Source organism: Musca autumnalis, unplaced genomic scaffold (assembly GCF_047663935.1).
Source record: "Musca autumnalis isolate F117 unplaced genomic scaffold, ASM4766393v1 scaffold_1, whole genome shotgun sequence".
Lineage (NCBI taxonomy): Eukaryota > Metazoa > Arthropoda > Insecta > Diptera > Muscidae > Musca > Musca autumnalis.
The window spans coordinates 80,871,005-80,892,394 of NW_027411644.1; the positions used below are offsets into that span (position 1 = coordinate 80,871,005).

Sequence of the window (21,390 nt, forward strand, 5' to 3'; positions counted from 1 at the left end):
GAGGAATTCGAAAAACGAACAAGAGAAGACGAATCGTTCTGCATCATGACAATGCGAGCTCTCACATATAGATTCAAACCAGCGCCTGTTTGACCGGAAAAACGTAGAATTGATGGGTTATGCGGCGTACAGCCATGGTTGGGGATCCAATGACTTCATCTGATTCCAGCACATCAAGAAAAAAGGCGTGGTCAACGATTTTCGTCGCCAGTAGATGCTGTAAAAGGGTTCAAAAACTATGTTTTGGAGGTGTCTCAATCAAGCCACTGTAAACAACCCAACACATGGCCTCTGTCAAACTGACCGGAGTACGCTAAGGTTAAAAACTGTCAAACTTTCCAAAAAAATGTCAAATGACTCCTTGCGACACTGCGTGTTTCCTAGGCCAGAAGGTTTTTTACTGCCCCTCGTATGAAATCCTATCCTTCTTTAGGTCTTTACAAAAACCAATTCTGGAAGTCAATTTTGTGGACATTGGTACATGTGGCGTATGAGTTACGACAGTACTTATACCTAAATTTTTTTATATGGTTTGTGTTTAAAATTCCATATGATGGAGATGATTCCTCCAACCTTGGAAGACTGTTTTGAAAAGAACAATCCCTATTGTTTCATAAAAGTTAATTCCCATGCTAAATTTTTTAAATTTGTTCCAATAAATTATAAAATACGACAAATCTCCAAAATTCCCTTATTAAAAAATTAAATAGAAAATAAATCTCATTACGCAGCTAAGCAATAGAATTGCTTTACTAAAAATAAGTATTCTATATTAAAATGTGTATATGCAGAATTCTCTTCTTTGTTCATTATATGTAGTATATAGGAGAACACATCCCACACTGCCACTGGGTGTGGGAATGTGTGCTCTTCATCATCATTTCGCATTCATTTGATCATCAATATTATTGACATTGTCACATGTGTTGGTACAAATGAGCTGGTATTTGTTGTAATCAGTAGTGTGTGGCTATGTGCGTTTCATATAAATGTAAATATTTGCAATAATTCCCTAGAGACAGGGAGATAGCATAGCATCCTAGCTTGGAACCTACAACATATGCCACAAGTTGGGGAGGGTACGTATTGGGTGGTGTGGATAAAGAGGGTGATTTCTTTCTCTTTTTTCCTTTCCTGGAGATTGAGAAGCGTTAAGAATAAATTGATTGTGACAATTTACTTACCATCGACACAAATGATGATAATCAGATTGAGGAGTAGCAAAGAGCTCATGTTGAACAGCATTGCTGGCAATGCGTATGACGATGTTGTTTTGGTTACTGCAGCTGCTACTGCTACTGTTGCTGGATATTGTTGATAATTCTGCTGGTGCTGTTGCTGCTGTGTTTTCTTGTCTTGACAATGTCTGTGGTGTTTCTGGTCGTTTGAATGTTGATGTCGATTTTGATGAGGTTGAGTATTGAAACAGCTGTTTCTGCCGGGTGTTTTTCTTATTGGCAAGAAGAATATTGACTTTAGTTCCATTTTTTACACTGCTTATCTGTTTTGGCTTCTTGTTTTCTGTTACTTGGTCTTGTGGGAAAATAGTAGGAGTAAGAGTGACCTGAATATCTTTGCTATGTGTTGAATAGCCACAACACAATCACCAAAACCAAAACTAAGATGAAAAGATATTGCCTTTTGGGGTTTTATATGATGGTGTCCTCTTTTTGCTCGTTCGTCTTTGTTTATCTCTATATTTGAGATTTGCAACAAATCGAAGTTGTGACAGTAAAAATGTTATAGCATTTGTTGTACAATTTTGCCGATGAATGCAAATAAAATGGACGTTTATAAGCTTCAATTGGCTTTATCGATTATGTTGTTGTTACTGTTGTGGTTGTTTTTCTAGGTTCGTTTCGTTTTATTCGCTTCATTCAGGGTAAATTCAAGTCAATCCCATAGAAAGCTTATTATTTTTTATTACCACCAATTTGTTGTCTTGTTTGCTTTTTTTGTCCTTATAAGTTTCTTGTTTTCGAGCTTGTTCGGAGAGATTTTCTATTGGAGAATATCGATTTGTGTGTTTCTGTTGCCTTCAATTAATTTACATATTTTTGTTTAGTATTCCACTTTAGATTTGGTTTGAAATTAATTGTCACAAAGTGAATACTTCTTTTAAGCGGGGTGGAGAAATTAATTATTCTTTGGGTGTGCGTGTTCGGGATTCAATTGCCCATTGAAGTGGTGTGTACGTGGACAAATTATCTGAAAAGAGAATATATTAAATATGTATTAATATGTCGGACTTATCAATTAAAATAATATGTATGAGGCAAATAAATACAAAATAGGTAGGGCAATGTGTTTAACAATGATGTGTAGTATGAATTATGAAATGATTTTCGTCAATGTTGGCTTGTAATTATGGAATTATCAACAAGGATATATCTTCAGCCCGTGTGAAGTGAAACTGAAACATTCGTCTACGGGCAGAAAAGCGTTATGGCGTTTTTTATTTGGGATGACGACTTCTAGTTTGCTTTTCAAAAAAGTCAGGCTTAATTCAAAAGTCGTTGTTTTAGCATTTTATTAAAAGAACTAAAAGAACTTTATTAGTGCGAAAAATTGGCGATGTTTACCAAGGGGTAAGGCAGGGAAGGTTATAGTTTCAGATCTCGCCACAGATCTTCATCAATGTGTTTACTCGTTGAAAGTCAACGAACCCATAGCAGTGGGAAAGATTTGGCTTTTTATACCCTACACCACCCTGTGGTAAGGGTGTTATATGTTAGTGCATTTGTATGTAACATGCCTAAGGAAAAGAGATAGACCTATAGTTCCTTTTAGGGATATGCATAGAATAACTTTCTGAGTCGATTTATCGCAACGTACAGGTCGCATTTATTGTTCGATTTGGCTGAAAATTGGGGAAGATAATTTTTTCACCCCAATGAAGAACGCTATTGCTTTTGGTGAAAGTCGGTTCAGATTTGGATATAGCTCCCATATATATTTTCGGTCGATTTGAAGCATTTGATGAACCAAACACGCTGTATCTGTATAATTTTGATGAAATTTGGAATGTGTGATGGAATTAGGTCTATAGATAAACGTGCCAAATTATATCGAAATCGGTTCAGATTTGGATATAGCTTCCATTTATATTTTAGGTCGATTTGAAGTATTTGATGCACAAAACACGCTGTATCTGTCCAATTTTGATGAAATTTGGAATGTGTTACGGAATTAGGTCTATAGATAAATGTGCCAAGTTATATCAAAATCGGTTCAAATTTTAATAAAGCTAAAAATTTCGATATAGCTCCCGTATATACTAGTTTTGGCCGATTTTTGGTATTTGGTGCACGAAACACGTTATATATATCCCATCTCAATTAAATATGGAATGTATGACCGAATTTGGTCTAGAAATAAGATTACCAAATTTTATCGAAATAAGTTCGGATTTGGATATGCTCCCATATATATTTTCGCCCGATTTAAGGTATTTGATGCACCAAAGGCGCTTTGTATGTCTAATTTTGATGACATTTGGAATGTGTGACGGTGTTTGGTTTAGAAATATGTGTTCCAAATTATATCGTAATCTGTTCACATTTGAATTTAGCTCCCATACATATTTTACCTATGGCAGGCATTTGGATTTCCCAAGTGTACAGAAACTCCCCCACCAAAAATTGTGGACATAGGTCAGATTTTGGTGTAGCCCCCATATAAGGGTACCACTCGATTTCAGGCAATTTAAAGATTTAATCTACATTTTCGGCCTACATTGACTGTAATTTGGTTATGGACTTCTCAGTGGTCAAAAATGGCATTAAATGTAGGGTTATACTAACATCTAATAATGTTAGCCCAATTGAATACATATTCTTGGAGCTGATTCTTAAAAAGGGCCAAAAGTGTCTTGCTGGTTGCGTCTACAGACCCAATAAACATTCTGATATTACAGAATTGCTGTCAAATTTACAAAATATCTCAATATCGTACAATGATATAATTATATGTGGTGATTTCAACAGTAATATCCTAGTCGAAAAAACGCTATCCAACGAGTTTGGAATGCTGGGCTTATACCCTATTAACACAACATCTGCTACTCACTTCCATACCAATTCGAACAGTCTCATCGATATTATTTTCTCAAATCAACTGGAAAAAATACTTTTGTATGATCAACTATCAGCTCCAGTGTTTTCAAAACATGATCTTCTTTATATGGTTTATGATATCGATGTTCCCACCATTAAAGAAATAATTTCGTATCATGATTTTAGCAAAATTAATTACAATCTTTTAAACCATCACTTATTAAACACTAATTGGAATGAGATCTATACGATGACAAATGTGAATGACCAAGTACAATTTCTTCAAGAACAATGTAATATCATTCTAAATGAATGTGTACCCATAAAAAGCATTTCACCCAAATATAAGGAGAAACCCTGGTTTAATAACCACATCAAACAGCTCATTTCCGAACGAGATGCCAGATACAAAAGATGGAAAAGATACAAAACGTCAGAACTTCACGAACATTTTAAAGTTCTTAGACGAGAAGTCGCAAGTAACATTCAAAAAGCAAAATCTACTTATTACAAAAATAAATTTTCCACAGCAATAGGCAGCAAAGCTAAATGGACAAAAATACGTGAAATTGGCATTGGAAACAAGTCAAAGTCTCATTCAAATGTTGACGTTGATATTGACTAGTTAAACTCAAAATTTGTTGGTGATAACTCAGTCTGCAACTATGATCATTTCTATTCAAACTTAAACACCGTACAAATTGAAAATGAATTTACATTCAGATGTATTCAACAGGATGAAGTCTTTTCAAGTTTCAAAGAGATTTCATCTAATGCTGAGGGAATGGACAGTATACATCCAAAGCTTTTAAGAATTATCTTGCCATCTTTACTGCCTTACATAACACACATATTTAATACTGTTCTTCTTAAGTCTGTGTTCCCCGATTCGTGGAAAAAAGCCAAAATTATTCCACTGCCAAAATCAAACAATGACTTCCGTCCCATATCAATTTTGTCCCTAATATCCAAAGTTATGGAAAAATTGATCTATAAACAAATAAATGAGTACGTTTCAAAAAATAACTTGTTAACCGAACATCAATCCGGATTCAGGAAAAACAGAAGCTGCGTCACCGCTCTTATAAACGTCGCTGAAGACCTCAGATTTAACATGGACAGTAAGCAAGATTCACTTCTTATACTTTTGGACCACAGCAAGGCATTCGACACCGTAAATCATTCGATTCTCCTACAAAAACTCGAAAAACTATTCAGCTTCTCCGCATCTGCTTGTCGCCTCATAAACTCGTATTTAACAAATCGATCACAAACTGTTTCTTTTAACAATAAATATTCTTTGGAGTTACCCGTAAGAAATGGCGTGCCCCAGGGATCTGTTTTGGGTCCGTTATTGTTCTGTATTTACATTAATGATTTACCAGACGCGTTGAAACACTGTCAATAGCATATTTATGCTGATGATGTACAATTGTACTTAGGATCTAACTCGAGGGATATGAAAACAACATTAAATAAAATTAATGATGATTTAAAACATATGTCAACCTGGGCTGAAAACAATAAATTACAAATAAATCCCTCTAAATCAAAATGTATTTACATCGCGAGAAACAAAACTCCAACTGATACTGATGCATTAAAAATTAATGGCTCTGTAATTGAGTATGTAACTTCCGCCTCTAATCTTGGTGTGGTTTTCAATGAAAAACTATCGTGGTCGAATCACATCAGTATGGCAACCGGAAAAGTTTATGGAATGCTACGGAATCTTTGGACAGTCCATACCACCACTCCCATTGAAATTAGGATGTTACTTGCAAAGTCATACCTCATACCCACACTCTTGTACGGATGCGAAGTTTTTTATAGTTGCGACTATGCCGACCAATGCAAGCTGAAAGTCACGTTCAACAAGATTGCAAGATATGTATTTAATAAAAAACGTAGCGATCGGATTTCAGAATTTGCGTATAAAATATTCAATATGTCGTTCGACAACTACCTGAAATATAGGAGCCTAATATTTTTGCACAATGTTCTAACAAAGAAGGAACCCTCTTACCTAATAAAACGCATACAATTTGCTCAGTCCAATAGAGGCAGGAAAATTATTCAATTAAAATTTAAAAGCTCAAAATCTGAGAAACAATTTTTCGTACCAACTATCCGTCTTTGGAATTGTCTTCCACCCTGCATTCAAAATATAAGCAACAACCTGCAATTTAAACATTATTTACAAAAATATCTCAGTAGAAATGATGTTCAAACTTAATTCTTCATTATTACTTTTAATTATACCCTCAGCCTTTATGCTAAGGACGGTATATACACTTTGATACGATGAAAATGTGCCTCATCCAAATAATGGTTTTAGACCCCAAGTATGTTTGGACCAAATGTGTTTCAGACAATTTGGAGTCGATCTAGCCATGTCCGTCCGTCTGTCTGTCTGTCCTGCTGGCTGGAGCGCACGATAACTCTCGAACAGATGAACCAATTCGGTTCAAATTTTGGTTTCGTAATATTTTGTCCAAACTTAGTTTAAGTTCGAAGATGAGCTACATCGGTCCACTCCTTCCGGTACCTCCCCCACAAAAGTTCGAAAATGTTCGGAAAGTTTGTACGCACGATAACTCTTGAAGGGAGTGACCGATTTGGTCCATACTTTGTATAGCGTAAACTTTCTACCAGAATAATATGAAGTTTCAATATGGTCTCAATAGGTTCACTCCTTCGGGTACCTCCCACACAAAATTCCGTAAAAGTTCAGTTTAAGGCCATCTCTCGAATCGCTTTGATTTTTGTTTTAGCAGCTTGTATTTACTGCCCTCCATACGACAGTACAAGTTTCATCAGGGGCAAGTCCATACTTCCTGAAAAAATAGCATGAAAGTTGCAAAAAAAAACCCCCTATGACACCGTGTGAGGTGGTTGGAGCGCAAAATAACTCTCGTACGGATCTGCCGATTCGGTCCAAAATATGGCCTTAGTAATATTTTGTCCAAACATAGTTTAAGTTTGAAGATAAGCCATATCGGTCCACTCCTTCGGGTACCTCCCCCACAAAAGTTCAAAAATGTTCGGAAAAATTGTTCGTACGGTAACTTTTGAAGGGAGTGGCCGAATTGGTCTATACTTTACACATTCTAATATATCTACTAGATATAGATCGGGTTCAAATATGGACTATATTTGTCCACTCCATCCGGTACCTCCCACACAAAATTGCGAATAAGTTCACTTTAAGACCTAATATCGAATCACTTTGATTTTTGTTGAAACAACTTTCATTCGCTGCCTCAATTACGATGGTAAAAGATTTTTAGGGGCGAGTCCATACTTCTTGAGCAAACAGCCCGAAGTGTGTAAAAACCGCCTATGGCAGCACATGTTGTGGCTGGAGATCCACTTCCATAACGGTCAATGTCGATCCATTCCTTTTAGTATCTCCTCCGCAAAACTTTTGATATTTAATCCTAATCAAAATTTTTTTCGGTTCAAACGCCCAAAATTGTTAAAACCTCCTAAATACATACGTATTTTGGGAAAAAAATTGTTTCAATATACACAGGCTGAGGGTATATCTCTGTCGGCAAAGCCGACTGATACTTTTTTACTTGTTTTATTATTCAATTATAATGTTTGTTATTAATATAATTTGCTCCCAAACATTGTACCCCAAGAAATGTCCTGTGTACCACTAGCACTAATTCATAAGAATATTATTATTCTCATTGTGCTATATTTACATTAAATAAATAAATGTATTTACTAAAAAGTTAAAAATAATAAAAATTAAAAAAAAAACAAGTAAAAAAGTATCAGTCGGCTTTGCCGACAGAAATATGCCCTCAGCCTGTGTGAATAGAAACTTTCAATTCAACTGTAATATCGGCTATACATTTCCCAAGGATCTTCGAACAGATTTTAAACTGTACTTAAACATCAAAATTTGCTCCGTTCAACAGATATAGCGCGTGCTTTTTAGTGACATTTTTTAACTTTTGGGTGAAGTACCGGAAGTTGCGCACCGTGCCCATCTTCGAAATTAAACAAAGTTTGGAAATATGTTACGAAAGCCAAATTTTGGACCGAATCGGCTGATCCGTTCGAGTGTTATCGTGCGCTTCATTCAGCCACATTACAAGGTTACATAGGGGGTTTTATTGCTTTGGGGCTATTTTCTCAGGACGTATGGATTTGCACCCTAAAAACACAAGTACAACAAAGATAAAAGTGATTCGAGAGAAGGCCTTAAACTGCATTTTTTTTGAAATTTTGTTTGGGAGGTGCCAGAAGGAGTTGGCATATGTAGTCCATATTCGAACCTGATCTATGTCTCGTAGAAATATTACGATATTCAAAGTACAGACCAAATCGGATACTCTCTTCCAGAGATATCCTGCACACAAATTTTCCAAACATTTTTGAACTTTTGTGGGGGAGGTACCTACGTAGGTTTGGACAAAATATTACGAAGGCCAAATTTTGGACCGAATCGACAAATCCGTTCGAGAGTTATCTTACGCTCTAACCATTGCACACGGTGCCAAAGGGATTTTTGCAACTTTCAGGCTATTTTCTCAGGAAGTATGGACTTGCCCCTGATGAACCATGAACCACCGTAGACGGGGCAGTGAATACAAGTTCTTACAACAAAAAACATAGCGATTCGAGAGCAGGTCCTAAACTGAACTATTCCGAAATTTTGTGTGGGAGGTACCCGAAAGAGTGGACGATTGGGTCCATAAGTCTTATAAGTCTGCTAAAAATTTTACGATGTGCAAAGTATGGACCAAATCGGCCCTTCACATCAAGGGTTATCGTTCGCACAATTTTTCCGAATATTTTTGTACTTTTGTGGGGGAGGTAACTGAAGGAGTGAACCTATATAGCTTATCTTCAAACTTAAACTATGATTTGACAAAATATTGCGAAAGTCAAATTTCGGATCGAATCGGCAGATCCGTTCGAGAGTTATCTTGCGCTCCAACCACTACATACGGTAAAATAGGGTTTTTTTTTCAAACTTTCAGGCTATTTTCTCAGAAAGTATATTTTTGCCCCTGATGAAACTTGTACCGCCGTATGGGGGCCGTGAATACAAGTCGTTACAACAAAAATCAAAACGATTCGAGAGCAGGTCCTAAACTGAACTTTTCCGAAATTTTGTGAGGAAGGTACCCGAAGGAGTGGACCGATTGAGTCCATATTGGATCCTGATCTAAGTTTGGTAGAAATTTCACGATGTGCAAAGTAAGGACCAAATCAATTTCTCCCTTCAAGAGTTATCGTGCACACAAATTTTCGAACATTTTTGAACTTTTGTGGGGGAGGTACCGGAAGGAGAGGACCGATATAATCCATCTTCGAACTTAAACTAAGTTTGGACAAAATATTGCGAAAGCCAAATTTTGCACCAAATCGGTTCATCCGTTCGAGAGTTATCGTGCGCACCAGCCAGACAGACAGACAGACATTTTTTTCATTCGATATTATTCCTATGACATTGTTTCGAAATTGTTCAGAAATCTTTACGAAGATTCGGAAGGTACCTCTGATTTTCATACGACATTAGTCCGAAATCGTTCAGAAATCTGTACAAAAATTCGGTAGGAAAAAATCGCATTCCGAATTTCCCAAAGATTTTCTGCCGATTTCGTGCTGAAATCGATCCGATTTCGCTCCGATATTTCTTTCCGAAATTATGTCAACCACTTAATACAACTTTCGTTGAGATATCGTTACGAATTCGGATACTACATCGGACGTAGCGTCCGAATTTCGTACCGATTTCGTTACGATGTCGGTACGATTGGTTTGGTGGGTACTATCGTTACTTCACGGTCTTCTATAAGAAGTCGTTTTGGTCTTCTACAAGAAAATTTCAGGGTCGTCTCATGGTTTTCTATGAGAACAATTCATTGCCTTCTATAAGACGAACTCATGCTCTTCTATGAGCCGTCTGCTATAGGATGACCTTTAAGAAGAAGACTTCATTGTCTTCTATTATACGATCTCATTGTTTTTTGTAAGAAGTCTTCAACATCTTCTACAAGAAAACCTCAGGATCTTCTATAAAAAGACTTGGTGCTTTTTTATAAGAAAATGTTCTGGTTATCTAATAGAAGTACGACTTCTATAAGTAGACCAGCTAGACTTCTGTAAAAAGACTTCATAACCTGCAGTACCAAAGCTTCAAGCTTAGCTATAGGAAAGCCTCGGTACTTCTATAAGAAGAACTCATGGTCTTCTATAAGAAGTCCTCGTGGCAATCTATAAGAAGACCTCATGGTCCTCTACGAGAAGAACAAATGGCTTTCTATGAGAATATGTTATGGTCTTCTAAGGGAAGAATTCAAGGTCTTTTATAAGAAGACTGTGTCCGCAATAAGAAGACCTATGTGTCTTTATAAGAAGACCTCGCGGTTTCTTAAAGAAGACCTCACGGTCAGTTATAAAAGGACCTCAAAGTCTGTTATAGGAGGACAGTAGGGTCTTCTTTAAAAGCATTTCAGGATTTTCCATAAAGAGACCTCAGGATCTTCTATAAGAAGACCTCTTGGTTTTCAGTAAGAACACCTCAAGGTCCGCTATAAGATGAACTGAGTATCCTATATGAGGAGTCCTTCTAAAAGAAGTCCTGAGAAAGTCTGTTATAGGAAGACTGTAGGGTCTTCTATAAAAGCATTTAAGGGTCTTCAATAAAGAGACCTCAGGATCTTCTATAAGAAGACCTCTTGGTCTTCAGTAAAAAAAAATCAAGGTCCGCTATAAGATGAACTGAGTAATTATATGAGGAGTCCTTCTAAAAGAAATCCTGAGGGTAATCTGGAAGAACACATCATGGTCTTCTATAAAAAGAACTAAAGATATTCTATAAAGAGACCTCATGGTCTCCAGTAAGAAGATTTTATGGTGTCTAGTAAGAAAATCTCAATGTCTGCCATATGAGAAAATCATAGACTCTAGTATAAAAAGACCTTAGGGTTTTCTATAAGAAAACTTCAGGGTCTTCCATAAAAAGACCTCAGAATCTGCAGTGTGAAGACCTCAGGGTATTTTATACGAAGACCTCAGCGTTCTATATGAAGACTTCATGATCTTCAGGTATGATATCATAAGTTAAGCTATCAGAATACGTCAAGATCTTTTATAAGAAGATACATGGTCTTCTAAAAGAAGTACTTTTGGTGATTTGGAAGAAGGCCTCTGGGTCTTCTATAGGAAGACCTCCTGGCATTCTGTAAGAAGACATAGGGGTATTTTATAAGAAGACCTCATGGTCTTCTATAAGAAGTCCTCAATATCTTCTGCAAGAAATCTCAGAGTCTTCTATACAAAGATTTCGTTGTCTTCTTCTAAGAATATTTTCTGGACTTCGTACATTGTAAGCTTCTTCTTACTTAAAATGAACTTCAATGAATTTGGTGCGGAAACTTTTTTCGCGATAGAGAAAATCAAATATCAAAATATTACGGCTATGCGGTGATATTTTTATACCCTCAGCCTTTAGGCTAAGGAGGGTATATACACTTTGATACGATGAAAATGTGCCTCATCGAAATAATGGTTTTAGACCCCAAGTATGTTTGGACGAAATGTGTTTCAGACAATTTTGAGTCGATCTAGCCATGTCCGTCCGTCTGTCTGTCTGTCTGTCTGTCCTGCTGGCTGGAGCGCACGATAACTCTCGAACGGATGAACCGATTCGGTTAAAATTTTGGCTTTAGTAATATTTTGCCCAAACTTAGTTTAAGTTCGAAGATGAGCTACATCGGTCCACTCCTTCCGGTACCTCCCCCACAAATGTTCGAAAATGTTCGGAAAGTTTGTGCGCACGATAACTCTTGAAGGGAGTGACCGATTTGGTCCATACTTTGTATAGCGAATAGGTCCACTCCATCGGGTACCTCCTACACAAAATTTTGGAAAAGTTCGGTTTAGGGCCATCTCTCGAATCGCTTTGATTTTTGTTTTAGCAACTTGTATTCACTGCCCTCCATACGACGGTACAAGTTTTATCAGGGGCAAGTCCATACTTCCTGAGAAAATAGCATGAAAGTTGCAAAAAACCGGATCTGCCGATTCGGTCCAAAATATGGCCTTAGTAATATTTTGTCCAAACATAGTTTAAGTTTGAAGATAAGCCATATCGGTCCACTCCTTCAGTTACATCCCCCACAAAAGTTCAAAAATGTTCGGAAAAATTGTTCGTACGGTAACTCCTGAAGGAAGTGGCCGAATTGTTCTATACCTTACACATCCTAATATATCTACCAGATATAATGCAGGTTCAAATATGGACTATATTTGTCCCCCCCTTCCAGTACCTCCCACACAAAACTGCGGATAAGTTCACTTTAAGACCTAATATCGATTCAATTTGTTTTTTGTTGAAGCAACATGCATTCGCTGCCTCAATTACGATGGTAAAAGTTTTTTAGGGGCAAGTCCATACTTCTTGAGCAAACAGCCCGTTTAGTGTAAAAACCCCCTATGGCACCATATGTTGTGGCTGGAGATCCACTTCCATAACGGTCAATGTCGATCCATTCCTTTTAGTATCTCCTCCGCCAAACTTTTGATCTTTAATCCTTATCAACATTTTTGTCGGTTCAAACGCCCAACATTTTTAAAACCCCCTAAATACATACGTATTTTGAGAAAAAATTGTTTCAATATACACTGGCTGAGGGTATATCTCTGTCGGCAAAGCCGACCGATACTTTTTTACTTGTTGATATTGATATCAATGTGGTAAATTTCTGATCATGGCATGTTCCATGACCAATCGCAGCCATCATGTTGGACAAGTAATGTCTTAAGTTTTCTCCAATGTAAAGCCCACAATTTTCAATATTTCAGGGAGGAGTGTGTATGGAATGTTTCGGTTCTAGTTATTATGGATTTTGAACCTGTTTTTAATAAGATTCTAAGAATATATTTTTCCCACTGATTTAAATATCGAATCCTCAAAAGGCCTGCTCAGAAATATTAATGAAAGACATTGGTGGCGTATGACTACTGACAGTATGTATACGTCGTATGGTTTCATAAATTGTATTCAATTATGAGCGTTATTGCTCTAATTAATGAATGGCTTTTTTCTCGGATGATTCGAATTCAAATTCGTTCGAATTAAAACCCAACTCCTGTTGTTGTTAAAAATTGTTGTTTGACTGATAACAAAAGTAAATCAAATACTTTTCAAAAAACAGAAATTTGGTAGTAGTTCGAAGGAATTTATATTCCAATCATCTTAGTGAAACAGACCATTAAATTAAAAAACAAAAAACGATAAAATATACTCACATTAAATTATTCCTTCAAGTATTCTGCATAAATTTATTTCCGTTCAACTTAAAATAACTCCCGCAAATATTTTAAAAGTTAATGGTATTGGAGTGTTATAATTCCATAAATGATGAGAAGGACGACGATGATGATTAAAGATGGAAAATAAAATCTGCGAACTTAATTCATTAATTTTCACTTCACTTTATTTTGTTTTATGGAGACGCGTTATTTTTTCGTTCGTTTCGTTTCTTTTATTTAGTTTTTCATTATAACAATTTCATTGAAAAGTATTTAAGAGCGATTTTCTACTGTCCGTTTCAATAAGCGGAAGAGGATGGTTTATGGATTGAAGTTCGTTTGTGCGTCGGTGTGTGTTGGACTTCTTTTTTCTTTTATATTTTATTTTATCCGCTTGAGGTTCTTGTTGTTTTTTTGGTATCTAGTTCTTCATTGTTTGCCTTTAATGCCTTCTTCGTTTTTGGGGGTTATGAAGAGAATGATGAGGGCTTTGTTACTGCGGATGATTGTATTGATGATGACGATGATGATGGCAATGGTGCCTTTACCGCATTGATTAAGGGCCAGCTGCAAACGATGGCAAAAAGTAGAAGCTTAACTACTTTCGATGTTGTTTGTGTTTTTACAACGGATGATGGATATGGCAATACTTTGGCTAAGGATGATGACCCTGTTGTGTTGCTACAAGCCAGCATAGCTATTGTGGCTGTATTGGTGGGGATGTTGTTGTTGGTAGTACTGATAGTCGTCAATGCTCTCTGGCCGTAGTGGTAAGGCGCCTTAAGCATATTTTCATTATTAAAATGCAATCCACTGGAAAATCCTGTAATGAGTTAAAACAACAACAACAATATTAAGAACAACATCAGCAAAATGAAAAACAAAACGATTAAAATTTTTGAAAGGAATAAATGATTGAGTAAATGTTTCGTTCGTACACAAGAAAAACAAGGAAATAAAACGAGGCGATAATAAAAAAAAACTTGCAGAGAAAACAATAACAATTGAAATACTATATCAGAATTTCTCTGAGTGAGTGACTGACTGAGTTATGAAAATAATTGTTCAGCTATGGATAATAGCATAAATTTATTATGAAAAGTGTTAAGCGGGGGGGAAGATTAAAATCAACGACAACAACGATGTCTGCTGCTTGGTAGCCATGAAAAATCTCAAGTGTAAGAACATTTTTTTGTTCTGGATAGTAAAATAAAGGGAAGAACAAAAATTTATTGAAAAGCAATTATTGAAAAATCAAGCATTTAAATTATTTTTGTTGTTTTTCGGTTCACTGACTTCTTTAAAGGACAGCTTTTTAATTACATGGTAATGTCCTAAAACTATTTTTGAAGACTACGAAGAAGTGCTCGGGATATTTTAAGCCACAATTTATCGAGCACCCCTGGAGTAACGAGGCGAAGAGAAGACTACTATAATGCATCCGATTTCATTCTGCCATGAATAACCACCACAATTTATAATGTATGATTTTGCAATTGCCATTTGGAACACCAAACTTCATTATCTCCATGGCAATGCTGAAACAATTGCATAGAAGGACTCCTAAAGGGGACTTCTATATATAGAAGACCTCTTAAAGGGGTCTTCTATACATAGAAGACCTTCAAAGGGGGTCTTCTACACATAGAAGTCCTACTAAAGGGGTCTTCTATACATAGAAGACTTCCTGAAGACCCATAAAAGGGTCTTATATACACAGAAGACCTCCTAAAGGGTCTTCTATACATAGCATACGTCCTAAAGGGGCCTTCTATACATAGAAGATATCCCAAAGGGGTCTCATATACATAAAAGAACTCCTTCTATGCATAGAAGAACTCCTAGAGCGCTCTTCTGTACATATAATACCTTCTAAAGGGGTCTTTTATACACAGAAGACCTCATAAATGGGTCTTCTATACACAGAAGACCTCATAGATGGGTCTTCTATACATAGAAGACCTCCTAAAGGGGTCTTCTATACATAGAAGTCCTCCTAAAGGGGTCTTCTATACATAGAAGACCTTCTAAAGGAGTCTCCTATACATAGAAGACGTCATAAAGGGGTTTTCTATACATAGAAGAACTCCTAGAGCGCTCTTCTATACATAGAAGACCTCCTAAAGGGGTCTGTTATACAAAGAAGACCTCCTAAAGGGGTCTGTTATACAAAGAAGACCTCCTGAAAGGGTCTTCTATACATAGAAGACCTCCTAAAGGAGTCTCCTATACATAGAAGACCTCCTAAAGGAGTCTCCTATACATAGAAGAACTCCTAAAGCGCCCTTCTATATATAGAGGACCTCCTAAAGGGGTCTTCTATACAAAGAAGACCTCTTAAAGGGGTCTTCTATACAAAGAAGTCCTCCTAAAGGGGTCTTCTATACATTGAAGAACTCCTAAAGGGGTCTTCTATACATTGTAGAACTCCTAAAGGGGTCTTCTACACATAGAAGACCTCCTAAAAGGGTCTTCTATACATAGAAGACTTCCTAAAGACCCATAAAGGGGTCTTCTATACATAGAAGACCTCCTAAAGTGATCTTCTATACATAGAAGACCTCCAAAGAGGGTCTTCTACACATAGAAGACTTCCTAAAGACCCATAAAAGGGTCTTATATACACAGAAGTCCTCCTAAAGGGTCTTCTATACATAGCATACCTCTTAAAGGGGCCTTCTATACATAGAAGATATCCCAAAGGGGTCTCATATACATACAAGAACTCCCAAAGCGCTCTTCTATGCATAGAAGAACTCCTAGAGCGCTCTTCTGTACATATAATACCTTCTAAAGGGGTCTTTTATACACAGAAGACCTCACAAAAGGGGTCTTTAATACACAGAAGACCTCCTAAAGGGGTCTTCTATACATAGAAGACTTCCTAAAGACCCATAAAGGGATCTTTTATACATAGAATACCTCCTAAAGTGGTCTTCTATACATAGTAGACCTCCTAAAGGGATCGTCTATACATAGAAGTCCTCCTAAAGGGGTCTTCTATACATAGAAGACTTCCTAAAGACCTCATAAAGGGGTCTTCTATACATAGAAGACTTCCTTAAGACCTCCTAAAGGGGTCTTCTGTACATAGAAAACTTCCTATAGGGGACTGATATACATAGAAGACCTCCTAAAGGGGTCTGTTATACAAAGAAGACCTCCTAAAGGGGTCTGTTATACAAAGAAGACCTCCTGAAAGGGTCTTCTATACATAGAAGACCTCCTAAAGGAGTCTCCTATACATAGAAGAACTCCTAAAGCGCCCTTCTATACATAGAGGACCTCCTAAAGGGGTCTTCTATACAAAGAAGACCTCTTAAAGGGGTCTTCTATACATAGAAGAAGAGAAGACTACTATAATGCATCCGATTTCATTCTGCCATGAGTAACCACCACAATTTATAATGTATGATTTTGCAATTGCCATTTGGAACACCAAATCATCATCATATCCATGGCAATGCTGAAACAATTGCATAGAAGGCCTCCTAAAGGGGTCTTCTATACATTGAAGAACTCCTAAAGGGGTCTTCTATACATTGTAGAACTCCTAAAGGGGACTTCTATATATAGAAGACCTCCTAAAGGGGTCTTCTATACATAGAAGACCTCCAAAGAGGGTCTTCTACACATAGAAGACCTCCTAAAGGGGTCTTCTATACATAGAAGACTTCCTAAAGACCCATAAAGGGGTCTTCTATACATAGAAGACCTCCTAAAGTGATCTTCTATACATAGAAGACCTCCAAAGAGGGTCTTCTACACATAGAAGACCTCCGAAAGGGGTCTTCTATACATAGAAGACTTCCTAAAGACCCATAAAGGGGTCTTTTATACATAGAATACCTCCTAAAGTGGTCTTCTATACATAGTAGACCTGCTAAAGGGATCTTCTATACATAGAAGACCTCCTAACAGGGGTCTTCTATACATAGAAGGCTTCCTAAAGACCTCATAAAGGGGTCTTCTATACATAGAAGACTTCCTTAAGACCTCCTAAAGGGGTCTTCTGTACATAGAAAACTTCCTATAGGGGACTTATATACATAGAAGACCTCCTAAAGGGGTCTGTTATACAAAGAAGACCTCCAAAGAGGGTCTTCTATACATAGAAGACTTCCTAAAGACCTCCTAAAGGGGTCTTCTATACATTGTAGAACTCCTCAAGGGGACTTCTATATATAGAAGACCTCCTAAAGGGGTCTTCTATACATAGAAAACCTCCAAAGAGGGTCTTCTACACATAGAAGACCTCCTAAAGGGGTCTTCTATATATAGAAGACTTCCTAAAGACCTCATAAAGGGGTCTTCTATACATAGAAGACTTCCTAAAGGCCCCCTAAAGGGGTCTTCTGTACATAGAAAATTTCCTATAGGGGTCTGCTATACATAGAAGACCTCCTAAAGGGGTCTGTTATACAAAGAAGACCTCCTAAAAGGGTCTTCTATACATAGAAAACCTCCTAAAGGGGTCTTCTATACATAGAAGACCTCCTAAAGGGGTCTTCTATACATAGAAGACCTCCTAAAGGGGTCTTCTATACATGGACTACCTCCTAAAGGGGACTTCTATACAAAGAAGACCTCCTAAAGGGATCTTCTATACATAGAAGACCTCTTAAAGGGGCCTTCTATACATGGAAGACCTTCTAAAGGGGTCTTCTATACATTGAAGACTTCCTAAAGACCCATAAAGGGGTCTTCTATACATAGAAGACCTCCTAAAGGGGTCTTCTATGCATAGAAGACTTCCTAAAGACCTCATAAAGGGGTCTTTGATACAAAGAAGACTTCCTAAAGACCTCCTAAAGGGGTCTTCTGTACATAGAACACTTCCTATAGAGGTCTGCTATACATAGAAGACCTCCTAAAGGGGTCTTCTATGCATAGGAGACCACCTAAAGGGATCTGCTATACATAGAAGACCTCCTAAAGGGATCTTCTATACATAAAAGACCTCCTAAAGGGGTCTTCTAAACATAGAAGACTTCCTAAGGGGGGTCTTCTATTTATAGAAGAACTCCTAAGGAGGTCTTCTATACATAAAAGATCTCCTAAAGGAGTCTTCTATACATAGAAGACTTCCTAAGAGAGTCTTCAATACATAGAAGAACTCCTAAAGGGGTCTTCTATACATAGAAAGTCTCCTTAAGGGGTCTTCTCTACATAGATATTTGCAATTGCTAAGTTATTTCCGGAATATTTGTTTTGAACTACAAGAAAGTTGTGAAGTTTTCATCATAGAAAAATGTATGCAAATATCAATTATCCTTAGCATTGATTTTCTCATTGACAATTTCCTCAACAACTTTTCATTCCTTAACATACCTATGATTTTTGTGATTTGATTACCTTTGATGTGATGACAAATAGGAAGTAAGGAATAGAATAGAATTCTTAAATAGAATAGAATTCTTTCATAACAAAAAGATAGATGCCTTAAAGGATTTATATATGAAATTCTATTTGTCAAATGATGACGACAAAAAAAGACAAAATAAAAAAAACTGAATATTATTTTCTTTTGTAGTTCCCTGGAAAAAGCTCTCTTGAAAACAAGGGAAATTGTTGAAGATGACTTCGATATGAAGTTGAGCATGAATAGAGTCGTCCACTTTGGTACACTATTACACATGACTTGTATGGGAATTGCGAGATTTGAATCAAATAGATAAAAAAGAACTACACACAGTTGTTGACAAATGAGGTCAAAACAATTCGGAAGACTTTAAAGTTGATGATAAGTATTTGCCTGCGAGCTACAGACAAGTTGATATTTATTTAAATGGATCTCATAATGTTTGTCTATGGTGCTTCATTGTTAATAGTTACAATAATTGGGAATTATATATTTTTTATTGTGAAGGTTACATAGGTGTGCAGATTTTTTCTATCAAAATTTTACAACAAACCTCAGTAAAATATATATTGCCCATTTGCCTCTCCACACCTAATACAATATGTTTAAAACAAACCGAAACCCCCTAAAAACCAAATCAAAACCAAAACCTTTAACAAACTATTTTCCAACCAAGCATAAACCTTACAAAATAAACAGCCCAATAACCGGTTACAGGGGAGTTTTTCTTATGTTTTCAGCATTGTTGCAAGGAAGAAATGGGCGGAATTACTTAACAAACCCTTCATTTTTATAACATTACAAAAAACGATATTCTTGCACTCAAAAAACAAAACAAATGTAAAACACCCAACCAAGAAAAACTAAACAAAATACAACAAAATTCAAACAAGAAAACACATGTTTAACATGCAAAAATGCTTAACGAATAATAAAGGGAATGGAAAGAAAAGAAAGAGGCAGAAATCACAAGGGACCATAAATACCTTCGTAAATGTAAGCAACAAATCGTAAAGCAAAAATATCAACAACTGACGATAGACAAAAAAGAACCAAAAGCTAACGGGAGTCTAACTACTAACTAGAATGAAAAATGTGTCCTTAAACACGTTCTCAGGAGGACCTTTTTGGGAAAACGATGAGTGCGAGCTATGCAAAGGAATCCTTTAAAAGAGTGCTTAGAAATGATTTCGTTAAAAGTTTTATGGGGTAAACATTACGAGTAGGTAGGAAGTAACAAGTTAAAATACTTAATTATCGAAATAGGGTGATAGCTAACCTAAGATTTTTTTTTATTTCTCTATAATCTCAATAGTGTAATATATAGGGACAGGCACTAAACAAATTTTTTACCCAAATAAAAAATGGTATATATTACGAGTTCTTAGAAGAAACATATGACCATTTTCCTGCCCATGGTATTATAATTACACTGTGCAACATTTTTAAGGTGATCTTGTGCAAACAATTCGAGCTGAAGATTTTTTGAAAGCCCTAGATGACGTTTTTCTTATGTGGTTTCTACAAAAGATAAGTTCTACTAGTTTAGGGCTACAATATTGCTGAAGACAGCAAGGCCAAATTCCTATTCGTTTCTGAGATAAAGGCCTGATAAATGCAAAAAAGTGTAGATTTAACCCGGTTTAGATGAGGCCATAAAATCCGAACTGGATCTGACAGGACAAAACCCAACTAGGGTTTTTGTAGTCTAAATATGTACTTTCAAAAAATCCATACTAGAATTTTCAGTTTTGCATAGAGTTATTCTATGCGATTTTAAGAAGAATATCTTTGGCCCAACTGTCGGAAAATTCAGTCTCCACAGTAAAACATCTGACAATGGAATGAGTCTGATAGACTTTGCAACGGCAAAAACATGGACGTTAGCAGTACCAGATTAAAGCATCTCGACATTCGTAAGGGCACCTGACGAAAGAGCAAGAAAACAAATTGATCACATTATGGCACTATGGGATGTACTATCGGTTTGAGGAGCAAAGACATAATCGGACCACCACCTTGCTGCAGCCAAGGTACTTGACCGATTAACCGCAGCAAATATACAACCAAAAGACTCAACACGGAGATTGAATATCGGTAAGCTGCAACCACAACATATAGCCACAGCATATTTCACTTAACTGGCCCAGTTGCTTAATGAGTGGCAAAATATTGCCCATCCGGTACAAACATACTTATATAACCGAGACCTTCACCAAGAAACCCATGGTGTTACCAGAGTGAAATATATGGCACACAGTACTTCAGAATCGATTTTTCGTGGTCAAAAGTATGTAACTTTAGAACGCATAGAGATATTTTCATTTTTTTTTGTTCGACAGATATAATCAATATCATCATAATCAACTTTCCGATCCATTAAGAAACATTCGAATTCGGTCTAGTAGTAGCAGAGGAATTCATTTAAAGTTGCTTCAAGAGCACAGTGTAGTGTCAGGTATATTGTCAAAGGTCATCGGAATAATTGGGCCATACCAATGCAGCTTTAGACCTGAAACAAACACAATTGACCAGATATTTACCCTTCGGCAAATCCAGAATACTCAAGAGATGCAGATCGACACTTACCATATTTTCTGTCGATTATAAAGCACCCAAATTTTTGCCAACCTATAATTTTTTTTGATCCAATAAAAGGTTATGCAGACAGGGCTCTGGTTTGCTTCTTGT

At 36.7% G+C, this 21,390-nt stretch overlaps 1 protein-coding gene across 1 annotated transcript in view; it reads right to left on the reverse strand.

Moving 5' to 3' along the window:
* The window catches only part of LOC141402034 (uncharacterized), a 1,128,858-nt gene that overhangs the window by 787,655 nt on the left and 319,813 nt on the right, over positions 1-21,390 (reverse strand). Inside the window, exons 3-4 of the mRNA XM_073982660.1 lie at positions 13,335-14,160; positions 1,185-2,208 (exon numbers count right to left, since the gene is read on the reverse strand). Coding sequence (XP_073838761.1) covers positions 1,185-1,485 — 301 coding nt within the window. The 5' untranslated portion in view covers positions 1,486-2,208; positions 13,335-14,160. The remainder of the gene's footprint in view (positions 1-1,184; positions 2,209-13,334; positions 14,161-21,390) is intronic.